At 38.3% G+C, this 13,533-nt stretch overlaps 1 protein-coding gene across 5 annotated transcripts in view; it reads left to right on the top strand.

Moving 5' to 3' along the window:
• Positions 1 to 13,533, top strand: part of LOC109487836 (carbonic anhydrase-related protein 10-like) — a 181,495-nt gene that overhangs the window by 106,386 nt on the left and 61,576 nt on the right. For all 5 annotated transcript variants that reach the window (XM_019791925.1, XM_019791926.1, XM_019791924.1 and 2 more), the window contains one exon: positions 8,815 to 9,000. In XM_019791925.1, coding sequence (XP_019647484.1) covers positions 8,815 to 9,000 — 186 coding nt within the window. The remainder of the gene's footprint in view (positions 1 to 8,814; positions 9,001 to 13,533) is intronic.

A 13,533-nucleotide genomic window follows, 5' to 3' on the forward strand; every position in this document is an offset into this window, starting at 1 on the left:
GAACAGTTGAAAACAGTCCTTTTCATCGTAGTTGTTATTATAATAGTTATTCCATTTTTCAATGCAATGGTATCATTAAAAGTTCAAAATTCATTGTTTAAATTTTGAACCAGCCTGGTGTGTTGACTTCATGGCTCCTATCGTACCATTTTGGGACATAATAGGATGCCTAGGCCTGTTTTTTTTTTTTTCGTCCTGCCCGCTCCATTATTTTTCTAGAAAAATCTGTTAACCAAGAAATTAAATTGGTGTGGCCTGAGACTCACAGAAATCAGCATTCCCTCCATCCATGTAGCAGAATCCTGGGATTTAACCCTGAGGTCCTCATACATGTACCAGCAAATGTGTCTGATGGCATGTGTTAGACCCTCATACAAATGTACATGTACCAGCAAATGTATCTGATGGCATGTATAAAGCCTTCAATATCATGTATTTGATAGCACAGTGTGGAGTCTTGGTGCACTTAAAGCCACACCTTCATCAGTAAATCAGCCTGCATGCATCTAGGCGTCTTAGGCCAAGCAAACAAAACATTGTGTTTCCAGTTTCTCAACCGACCCTAACAAAGATCTGCAAAACCTAGCCTTTTTTTATCAAACCGCTGGTATAAAATCTGACATTTATAAATTTCAAATCCCTCTGAATTTTTAAACATTGTTTAACACATTTTCAGAATGAATTTTTTTTCTTCAGTGAACCGAGTGAAATATTTGTCTACAAGCAAACAGGTGGACTTTTCCTTACGACAGTCCCGATGCATTGTCTAAGGCCACACCAATTCAATTTGTTGGTTCTTGGATTTTTTCAGAAATAATATGAAGCGACAGGGCCAAAAAAAATGAAATAAAAACAGGTCTATTATAATATAACAGGCATCCTATTGTAGAAATAAATGCTATGAAGTGAACACAAAAGGTCGGGTTACTACTGTAACAGTAATTTTAAGCAATGAATTTTGAACTTTTAATCAAACCACTGCATTGATAGATGGAAAACCTGTAACAACTAGGAAGAAAATGACTTTCCTCAACTGTTGGGGGAAAAACATGAGCATTTTTTAGTTGATTCAGAACCAGAATCTTTCTTTTTGGCAAATCAGAAAAAAACAAAGCGACGAATATGAGAACCAACAAATTAAATTGGTGTGGACATTTTACACATGTAGCTAAAAAAAAAAAACTAATAAAAAAAAATGAAACCGGAAACATGACTGTAATTCTCGTAGGCCTTAAGTCCTTAGCTACATTGTACATGTAGCCTGAAGGTTAACGTCCTCGGGGCAGATAATTACAATAGACTAGCACGTCGGCAGAACGTACTGCGCCTGCGCAGAACCCCGTATTTTCGCGTTTTTCGTTGGGTTTTTGGTCAACGTTGCATCAGAATTTTGCCTGTTGCAGAGGATATTCTTTTTGACATAACATTTGGAAACTACTGTCGAAATGCTAACCTTATATGAGCGAATACAACGGTATATATGAGACATTCTGCCGAAATAGGTGCAGTACGTTCTGCCGACGTGCTCAGTAGACTCTACACGCAAGGTGCTGAGACTGTTTCCATGTCAAAACATACTGATAGGATCCTAGAGTTGGGAAGATGGATTCTTATCTCAGAACCTGAGTAGGTCGGTGAACTGTTTTAAAGGGAAGTGCAACATGTATGTTTATCTCGCCTGGGGACAAACCAAAATGCTCTGTAGACCTTGAACATGAAAGACATTACAAGAACATGTTCCGTACATTTTGTGTCATGAAACTGATCGCAGAACTTTTTTTCTTCAAGGTGAAGGGCTGTAATCAGAATGTTTTCCTACCATAAAATTCATGCTTCCTGCTTTGGTACAATTATACTACATCTAAATAATCCATGCCTTTATCAATTAGCTTTCCACTTTTTTCCAAAATTGTGTACAACTTTATTGCTTATCTTGAGAATAATGTAAAAAATACACTGTTTTTGTTTTGATGTGCTAATTGAACAATGTATCAAATGAAAATCTTGGTCTATGACAAAATAGGTTACCTGTTAATATATAATCAAAGACAAAACTTCTTGATAAACTTTTTTTTAATGATTGATCTCTCTCTGAGAGCGATGCAAAAATCCTGATTCTAAAAATACTTTATAATTACTCATGTGCACTGCCAATATATGACCTCTCCTACACATCTCCACAGCTGCATGGGATCCCAGAGTATATTGCATTAGGCCACACCAATTTAAAAAAAAAATAATGGAGCAGGCGGGCGAAAAAAAAAACCAAATAAAAACAGGTGTAGGCATCCTGCAATGGTACGATAGGAGCCATGAAGTCAACACACCAGGCAGGTTCCAAAATTTAAACAATGAATTTTGAACTTTTAATGATACCATTGCATTGAAAGATGGAATATAACTGTAACAACTAGGATGAAAAGAACTGTTTTCAACTGTTAAGGGCAAAATATGAGCATTTTGCAGTTGATTCTGAATTTTTATTTCTATTTGCAAATCAGAAAAAAATGAAGCGGCGAATCCGTTAACCAAGAAATTAAATTGGTGTGGCATAATTAGCTGCACCTGTAACGGGAGCACAAATTGATGGAATATTTCCGGCGAAACCGCCCATTCCATGGGGTGGGAATGCTTTTAAGAGCGCTTCCGCTGTCTCGAATTTCATTGCAAATCAATTCTTTACAGCGGGATGGGTTCATTAATAGGGAGTAACAGATAGTGGTAACAGTCAACCTTATCTTTGCTAGTCACTAGTTAACATTTTTTTTACTTGGCCACACCAATTTAATTTCTTGGTTAACGGATTCGCCCGCTTCATTTTTTTCTGATTTGCAAATAAAAATAAAAATTCAGAATCAACTGCAAAATGCTCATATTTTGCCCTGAACAGTTGAAAACAGTCCTTTTCATCCTAGTTGTTACAGTTATTCCATCTTTCAATGCAATGGTATCATTAAAAGTTCAAAATTCCTTGTTAAATTTTGAACCAGCCTGGTGTGTTGACTTCATGGCTCCAATCGTACCATTTTGGGCCATAATAGGATGCCTAGGCCTGTTTTATTTTTTATTTTTCGCCCGCCCGCTCCATTATTTTTCTAGAAAAATCCGTTAACCAAGAAATTAAATTGGTGTGGCCTTACGTAGTATAAGAACCACCTATTGTAATAAAGATTTGTTATTTTTAAGACCACACCATTTTAAATTGTTGGCTCTCGGATTCGGGAAAAACGATTCTGGTTCTGAATCAAATCAGAATTGCTCACATTTTGCCCACCACAGTTAAGGAATCCTTTTCTTAGTTAAGTTTTTCCATCTACCAAGAAAGCAGTTTTTCCATCTACCAAAGCATTAAACAATGATCAAAATTCATTGTTTAAATATCAACTCAGCCTTTTGTGTTAACTTCATGGCTCCTACAGTATATCGTATCTTATATCATACCCGGGCCGCGATAACGTTCGATAACGGGTTCCGAACCGGGCCATACTTTATGGTACAGCCCGGGCTCCATGGCTCATGATAGAACAATTCAAACGCGTTTTGCCCTAACCGTGTGCGCCGCTTTCGAAAATTCGAATACAGAATCCGAATGTTGGAACTGATGTTGTTGCATCTGAGGGTTCATCAGGGGCACCAACTTTTGGCTCATCTTGCATTGAAAGGCGCGTTTTCTTGGGTGGGTATGACATAAATAAAATACAACACGGTGTATTCCACATCTCCCTTGGTCCTGGCCCTCCTGCGAGTCGGATCGGGCCAATACCTCGGGCGATACGGAATACCCCCTGTTGTATTCTATAGCATTTGGCACTATAATAATACAGTGTAGGATGCCTAGAACTGTTATTATTTTTATTTTCTTTCGCCCTGTCCCTTCATATTTTTTCTAAAAATCCGAGAGCCAACGAATTAAATTGGTGTGGCCTAACAGAACACTATATTCATGGAAGATTCCCCCCTACTGAGTAGGTAGTGTACTTTCAGATTTAACGACTACTGGATTCTGGATATGCTAAATCTAATAGGGGATGTCAGAAGACAATTTTCCCTTAAAAAAGTACATTAACGACACAGACTGTAACAGTTACATTCGTCGTGACATTTTGCAGTATTTTCAGTGAGGGTATATAAAGACAGACCACACTTTTCTGGAGCAAGACAGCTTAAGTTTGTATGTCACAGCCGAAGGTGTCCCAATATTGCTCAGTTTACCATCTTATGGTGAATGTGACTAGACCTACATGTATAAGCAACTCCAATCTATATCGTACAGCTAGAATAAAGATTTGCAGTATATTCATAGCAATTTTTGTAAAAAATTATTTCATCAGGTTGGTAGAATATACGATACTGGTCAGGAGTTTTCTTATTATTATATAATAACCAGTAATGTCTCTCACCTGCTTACGTTTCAATGTCTATTAGAAGCTCTGAGGAAGGTGTCTGATAGACATCAAAACATAATTTAGGCAGGTCAGAAACTTAAAAATTCAAAATTACTGATTATTTAGTTAAAAATTACTGATTGTGTAAAACAAAAACTCCAATATCCAATATAGTTTTTGATTGACATTCAAGTAGTGATGCATACCGGTTCATGATCACTGGACTTGGATCCGGACTTGTAAGAATGTTTAGGTTCAAGTCCAAAAAAACCTAAAAGTCAAGAACCGAGTCCGGACTTATTATCAAAAAAGACCATTTCACATACCCCTTTTCTTTCCAAACCACCTAAAACCTTCCGTAGATTGTAAAATCTTTGCTACAAAACGAAGAAAACATTGCCATCGGGGCAACGTCAAGTATCGGCCTCCATGTTATGTGGCCAAAGTTTCACCCAGACAACATTGCAAGGTTGCCAACATGCAATTTTGTATATGCCATGGGTTCAGGTCCGGACTTACAAGTCCGGACCTGAACCTAAACCTCTGGACTTGAATCCGGACCTGAACCTAAAATTGGGTTTAGGAATGCATCACTACATTCAAGTCAAGTTCTTTCCCCCCATTCCTCACGCATTACCAAGATCTAGAGTAATGCACATTTGTTGAATGTGCTGACACATCCGTGTTTATAACATTAATCTGAAGATGGAACTGTGTCAGCTTCTGCATATTATGCTTGCATGTACAGATGAGTTTTCCCACAAGATAGCAATCAGCACCTGTGCCTTTACAGTTAAAACTGTGTGCATCACAGGATGCATGCCGCATGCATGACAATACCACAGGAGCATATTGTTTATGAATTATTTATCATCAAAGCTGTGTATGAAATGTGTGCATCAAATGGTTAGCGACAAGTTCAGCTTTGGGGCTTTTCTTGGGTCGGGAGTCCTGGAATTGCCGCATGTTGAAGCCTATGATTTTGTTTAGTTTTAAGTTCTTTATTGAAACGGGAAGGCACGACCGCATTCCTCTCCAGAATAGACTCTGTCAATACTGTAACATGAATAGAATAGAAGCTAGATGAACAACACTTTATTTTAGACTGTACTTTATATTCTAATGAAAGATCTGTCCTTTTTTAAGATCTGTCCTGCCATCATATCAAAGAGATTTAAGTTCCCATACTTTGAACACCTAAGTGCAAATGATAAATTTATATTTTTGATGCGTCTAGACAATAACCCTGTATCACAAACATGATCTGCTCCCACATTTTCCACTGTACAAAAAAGCGAGAAGAAGTTGACTTGTCTCCAATTTTCTATATACGTTTGTTATGTGTCTGTTATATCTTGACCTGTACCTACATGTAGCCCGTCGTGGCATGAATGTACAATAATCTTTAAGGTATTTCAATTTCAATTTCAAATTTATTCTTTATTTCAGGCATCCATGTCCCATATAAACAAAAGAAAAATTAAACATACACAGCAAACAGAAATACACATAACAAAACTTAGAAATATTTCTATGAGTATAGACGGACCCAGATATTGTGAAAGAATCTGTTGCAGAAGATTACATTGGATTTGAGAACTAGATAGAGTGGATGATGTTATTTGAAGAGTCGTACAGACGAGATATGAAAGAATAGCATTGTTTGCACAATGCAGTGACAAATGTGTCTGTCCTATGGTGAAATTACATTTCACTGGCACTGCAAAATCTGGGTAAATACATTAGTTTTAAAGTGGATGAAATGGAGAGAATATAAGGAGTACATTTAGGGAGCAATTTTCGTTTGATCTTTCTTTTATTACTGTGTGTGCAGTATTTCAGAAGAGTACCCAATTTTGCCCTTGAATATAGCTTTGAAAGACCGCGACCGGATATAATAGGGCCGCTCATTTCCCCACAGCGCAGGAATGCAGACACTCAAACTACCAGACTGTTTCTCACCTTTAACCTTAAAGAGGTCATCAGATTTTATGGATGTAAACCGTAGAAGCCCTCTGAGGTTTCCAACTGTATTGCTCACATCCACTTATAGACTACTGTTAATAGAAGAGAGATGATCACAATATGCACATAGGGGGGGGGGCAGACTTAGACCTTATTCTATGGCAAATGTAGCTACTTTAAAGTGCTTTGTAAGGCCATACCAATTTAATTTCTTGGTCAGCGGATTTGCCCGCTTCCTTTTTTTTCTGATTTGCAAAAAAAAATAAGAATCAACTGCAAAATGCTCATATTTTGCCCTGAACAGTTAAAAACAGTCCTTTTCTACCTAGTTGTTACTAACAGTTATTCTATCTTTCAATGCAGTGGTTAGCCTGGGTGCCATCCGAATTTGTAACGGCTCCCCCGATTTTTTCGGGGGAGCCGTTACAAATTCGGATGGCACCCAGGCTATGCAGTGGTATCATTAAAAGTTCAAAATTCATTGCTTAAATTTTGAACCAGCCTGGTGTGTTGACTTTATGGCTCCTATCGTACCATTTTGGGCCATAATAGGATGCCTAAGCCTGTTTTTATTTTTTTTTCGCCCACCCGCTCCATTATTTTTCTAGAAAAATCCGTTAACCAAGAAATAAAATTGGTGTGGCCTAAGCCTATTTGATAAAAAAAAGTGTTGATAAAAAAAAGTGTAATATTAGTTTTGTGAGGGGACTATATTTGATTATTTGATCAAGAAGTATAATTATATTATCTAGTGTCTAATATCTCTCTAAATATATCTATCTATATCTATATAGAGAGAAACAGACAAATTAGATAGATATAAATATATATTTTTACATGACTGTATAGATGGATAAATAGTATAGATAATTATATATAATTAATATATGAATGTATGTATAGATAGATAGATACATGTAAATACTAGATAGATAGATACATGTTAATTTACTGATAGATACATGTAGATAGATAGATAGGTAAGTAGATATACATGTATTAGAAGATATGGATATGAAATATAGATGGATATATAAAGTTAGATAGTACTAGAATTATACTGCTAAATTGTGTACCAGTAACTACATTGTATGCCACTGTTTCTCTGCAGAAAAGTATCAAAACTGACATTAGACACCTATTGAAATTCCATCCAGGCAGCCAAAAGTAGTAATTCTGATCTCATCCGAAACCCTCCTGAAAGCCAGGCTTTGATGCATGTCCATAGTGTGGACTTTGAGACTCTTCTATATTCCATTTGTCACGGTAATGAATTTAACATATCAGGCCTGTGGGTTAGTTCTCGGTGATCTGCGTGTTATTTCCCTTTAATGGTTACCAGGTGGTGATAGCCCATGGATAATGGATGCTACGGGCAAATAGTCTAGCGCTCGTAATCCCTGTTGATACATAGTACATCCGTGTACCGGAGAGCCCCCCAGTTGAGAACCTAAACCTTGCATTACCACCTGATCATTGTGGATAATTCGTCACAGGGAAATACATATTATAGTGTGGAGCTCCTCAAACCTGACTGAAAGGTGGTAAAACCATCTATGGAGGTATACATGTAGCATCTTAAAAGTTTGGCAGGCTTCTCTGTCGTGATAGTTCACATCTAGTTTGACAAGCAACAGACTTTTGAAATTCAATATCTTCTGAATACTTCATACATTTTTACATGTAGACGGTAGCGGCAAAAAAATTTGCATAAACCTAAACTTGTCAGTGACCAGAACCAGACGTCTGTCACCATGGTAACTAGTGTTGGGTTAAATCATGTTGCAATTTTATAGCAGGAGGGATTTAGACTCCTGTCACCTGTAAGAATTATGTAACAGAGGAGACCATATGTAAAGTTGCAAAACCTGGGCTGGCAGTCTCTGGAAGTACATGTACGTCGGAAGATCGCCCGCCAGGTCATGTTTTATAAGATTATACATAATGCTGTCTCCGTCCCACACTCAACCAGGATTGTCCCGGTGGCTCGATGCTCCCGCCGCATCAATCACACTCAAACATTGCAGGCCATCGCGAGCAAAAACAACTTTTACAGGCTCTCGTTCTTCCCCCGTACCATCAGGGATGGAACGAACTTGAGCCCGGTGCGGTGGAGGCGGGGTCTCTCGCCCAGTTCAAATCTGAACTGGCGAGAACCCTGCTCCATTGAGCCACCCCATCATGTCTTGTATTATGTAAATATTACTAACGCACTAATGCACTTGTCCCGTCTTTAGCACACACAAAATCAGTTGTCTTATGTTCCTTCCTCAGTTATCCTTGTTTTTCCCTTTGTTTTTTATGTACCGGGCACAATTGTTACTAACAATGCGTAACGGCTGCCAATAATCCTACTCTGTAGGGCTAGGCAGTAACGAAGAAGAAGAAGTTTAACATGTATGTATTGCTTTGCAAATGTTACCTTTCTAGCTAACATTTGTTATCTGTTGCCCCCCTCCCGCAGATGAACGGCACACTGATCAACACGGGTCATGACCTGACGTTTCAGGTGGACGACCGGAATCGTGTGAACCTGACGGGTGGGCCGCTCAGCTACCTGTACAGGCTGCAGGAGTTGAGGCTCCACTACGGAAGCATCGACTCCCAGGGCTCCGAGCATAGCGTGGACGGGTACAGCTTTCCTGGAGAGGTCAGAAAACAACTTCTTATAACAGCATCCAGTTTCATTCTGGACTTACAGTTCATTCGAGACTAATTCCGTTGAAGGGGTTCATCAGTCACGTAGAATTAACAATTAGTAGAAATTCTTTGATCAGTGACTGTATTTTTGTAAGGTAGATTACGTACCTCCAAATTTTTGATGAATCGCAATGAAGGTTGGGAGCTGCCCAAGTCCTACCTACCCCTACTCTGCAAGGAGGCAGGGGAGGCCAGAAGATCCACACAAGTCTCGACCTAGTCTCGTGTTCTCGCGAGACTAGGTCACTCCGTGAACAAGATGTACATTGGACATCTGGAGGATTTGGAGGTACGTAATCTTCCTTACAAAAATACAGTCACTGATCGAAGAATTTCGACTGAGACTAATTCCATATCTCAGCAACCTTACATCTAGATGAACTAATATTGTAAGTTATAAGTAAGAATAAATGTAAGAAATATGTACACGTAGCAGCCATCGAGGTCCCCTTGGGGATTAACCCACTTCTGCAGAATTCTTATCTTAAGAAATCTTCAGAATTCTGACTCCAGTTCTCAGAATTCTGACTTCAGTTCTCAGAATTCTGCAGAAGTGGGTTAATCGGCGTTGTGTGGTGTAGTGGTACATCACTGGACTATGAAACGGGGAGACCCGGGTTCGATTCCGGGTCGCACCCAAACAAGTCCGAACATGCGCCCCGACGTTGTACCCTTGGGAAAGGTACTTTACACGACTTTCCTCACTTCACTCAGGTGAAAATGAGTACCTAGCTTCGGCTAGGGACGTCCCTCAGATAGGACGTTAAATGGAGGTCCCGTGTTTGGGAGAGCCACACCCCACGCACGTTAAAGAACCAACCGCACTTATCGAAAAGAGTAGGGGACCTTCCCGGTGTGAGTGGTTCAAACATAACAGTCTGGTCTCAGGTTTGACATCTTTGAAAAGGTGATAGTCACCTGTTATGTCAATCCTTCCACAAATGTGGTAAATCGTCATTAAAAAAATAATAATAATAATAAACCCCAAGGGGTCCTCGATGGCTGCTACATATTTCTTACATCATTTTTACATATAGTTTACAATATTAGCCCATCTAGATGTAAGGTTGCTGAGATATGGGAATTAGTCCGGAATTAAACTGGAAGTCCAGAATTAAACTGGAGGCTTTTTTTATATACACAAGAAAATGTTACTTGTCCAGCAACTGGATAGGTTTTGAAAACTGTCAAATGTTTCAAGTAGTCCATCCACTACTTTTTGTCAGTGACTAACTGAATCTGAAGTTATATTGATGAAGGTCAGATATACAGGTAATGAGATATACACTTCAAGGAATTGTTATGCAAGCAACTGGATAGATTTGTCAGATATTTCAAGTAGCATCCAAAAGTAAGTTAGAAAGTAAGACAAAACTATGAAAATAATTACTACATTTTACTACTTCTCTTGCCCAAATGTCGGTTAGATACAAAGGTGTCACCTTATGGAATGAACTAACTCCAGCCCTAAAGAATCCTACCTTGTCTCTGCTCTCACTCAAACTAGCCCTGAAAAACCATCTGATAAATGAACCTAGCCCCCTGTAGTAGTTTCTCTTAGACTAGTGTTTTTCTCTTATTGTAACTCATACCAATTATTATCATTATCATTATTGCTCTGTATTTATAATTTACATTACTTTATTTCATAGTCATTAACTTATACCGTACATTATTTGATTATCCTTATTGTATTATTTCCATTTTCTATTGTATTATTTCCATTTATTGATTATATTTAATTTTGTATAGTTTAGAGGAGGACTGGGCCTAGTATAAGCATGCCAATTTGCTTCTCCCCTCCTCCTGCACCTGTTTTATCCTTGTTTCGTATTTTATTATTGTCTGTTTTGTTAATGTGCAAACAATAAAATCAAATCAAATCTTCCCCCCTCCCACTACCACACAAACGTAATGCAGCTGTTATCCCTATAAACCTCAATTGCTTAACTGATTCTCCTATCTTAACTCTGTCAAATGCCATGCAAGATACCAGAATGAAACTTTTGTAATCCTCTCCTTGGTGCTGAAAATCTGGTTATTCTGATACAAGTAAACTTGCCTCAAGATTTGGCATTTCTACAATGTACCACTCTTGAATCCAGCAGCAATCTTGCCATTGTACAGGACATATATAAATTTTAAGTTCTGAATCATTTTTCTTCATTTCATTCAGTTTCAACGCAATGTGTGAATTTGTATAAGAAAGATGATGATACTCAGTGACAAAAATCACATAGTATGAGGTCCACAATTCCCTTTTCACCATGAAGGATTTCACCTTACAGTCAAGCAAACAGTTTTTCTTGTATGTGTTTGTTTGGCATTCATTATACGTTACAGTTCTACAGTCATTTTAGAATGTAATTCCAGCAACAGACTTTAAGCCTTTGTAGCACATCACCGGAGAATAGAGCAATTACAGCTTTAAGTAATGACTGTATCACCACGTCTTTAGTGAAGTACCTGTAGATGTTACATGCTGATGATTTCCCCAGTGAATTCAAGTCACAGATAGGAATCCTCTGCTACCTCATGTAATTTCGTTTCATCATTGTCAACTTAAAAACACGTCAATACACCAAACAGATAAGAACATAATCAGCTTTATACAAGGCTTAACAGATTGACGCTATTGTCTTTTTTAATTGGATGCGATCTTTTCTTGTTGTGCAACAAGCTTAGTTGTGTTTTTTTTGCATTATACATTGATTAATACACACATTAAGGCCCCTAACTTGGACCATGTGTTCCTGGCATGATACCTTGGAATTTATCCAAGAACAATTTGTTACCTTGATGAAGTTACCCATCAAATACTGCCTGTAGTAAACTGCATCTTGTGATGGTAAAAAATCATGTCAGATATTAGATCATCCAAGTCTTGATCCAAAATCTATTCATTAATGTATCTTGGGTCGATTTTTCACCCGTGCACAAAAATTACATAAAATTCCATCAATGAATTTAAATTTATAGTCAATCCTGTTAGCGAATGCTCCAATAGTCTAAAATGTTTGTTCAGGTAAAACCTTACTGTCAAACTGCTGAGTACGTATCGCAAAATCACAGATCTTTCCACATGCCAGGTGGTAATGAGTACACAGCATAAGGCTTCAGCGGTTGATTCTCTAAAACAAAAGACAGGGCCCATTTCCCTGGCAAGCTAAGACCCCCTGGGGGGTAACACAGTGCTGATGTGCCCAATATTCCCCACCATTCATTATCACCTACCATGAAGTCATAATCAACCGCCTCCAGCTTTATATCCCCCCCTCCTCCTTCTGCCTGGCTGCTACGGTGTAGGATTGCAGCCGTGCAAGACTGAGTTCTCTGGGGTGTTTCCTAACGCCCTATCTCCTCAACACCCCTAATCACTTTAACTCCCATTTGGAATATAATACACGTATCAATCTTATAAGCTGAGGGCTGGAGGGTAGGACGGACTGATTCACTGTTAGGCCATGTGCCGGTGATCTTTCGTTGATGGTGTGTCTGCGAAAGCGTGCTGAATCTCTGAAACTTGGGTAATGTGATAGTTTGCAGTTTCAGGGGGGAGGGTAGAACATATTTGTTGGTGCAAAAGTTAGGTGTGACGGGTCGTTCGGTGTAATAGAGACAGCTGCTGCTGTATCGTGTGCCAGTGCAAAGCTGGTGTGTTAGACCACAGTCGTAAAGTATCAGGAAGTGATCAATGAGCATATGTGATGTTAATTAAAACCATATTTGCACCGTAAATGAACAATAATTAAAGCTAGACATAAACTCTAAATATTTCACAAAGTTATTAACGTTAGGCCACACCAATTTAATTTGATGGTTCACAGATATGGCCGCTTCCTTTTGTCCTGATTTGCAAAAAAAAAAAAAACATTAGAGCCTCTGAATCTACTCCAAAATGCTAATATTTTGGCCCCACCAGTTGAAGGAAGTCCCTTCTCTTCACAATTGTTACAGTTTGTCCATCTATCAATGTGGTGATTTGATTAAAAGTTTGATGATCGTTTGAAATACAAACCAGCCCAGGAAAAAAATGCTGTGTCAGTCCAGAAAAAATTAGGGTCTGACATCAGTAGGTAGGGATATGTATTTTTTTTCTTTTTATTCATTAGACTTAGGCAATCTCTGGTGATACAACTTATACAATACAGTTTATCAAAGTAAAAGTTGCATGAGCGCACTTATATATCTTTAATGTCAATGTTGAAAATCCGATTGTACAACCGTTACGTTTCATCATTAAGGCCATGTTGATTTGATTATATGGATGACATCCTCCGGGAGCCCCAAAACTGATACGCGCGTGCAAAATAAAAAAAAAGTTTTGCAAAAAAAAAAGTTGCTTTTACTATGAAATCTACGTGGTCATGAAGGTTGAACAAATGGCACAGAATATGCTATGGCGAATAATCTACTCTTCAAATTCATTTCTTTACATTTTTGTCTTTTTTCCTTTGATTTTGGCATTCTACGACATTGGTAT

This window comes from Branchiostoma belcheri, unplaced genomic scaffold (genome assembly GCF_001625305.1).
Source record: "Branchiostoma belcheri isolate BF01 breed outbred unplaced genomic scaffold, Haploidv18h27 scaffold9, whole genome shotgun sequence".
Lineage (NCBI taxonomy): Eukaryota > Metazoa > Chordata > Leptocardii > Amphioxiformes > Branchiostomatidae > Branchiostoma > Branchiostoma belcheri.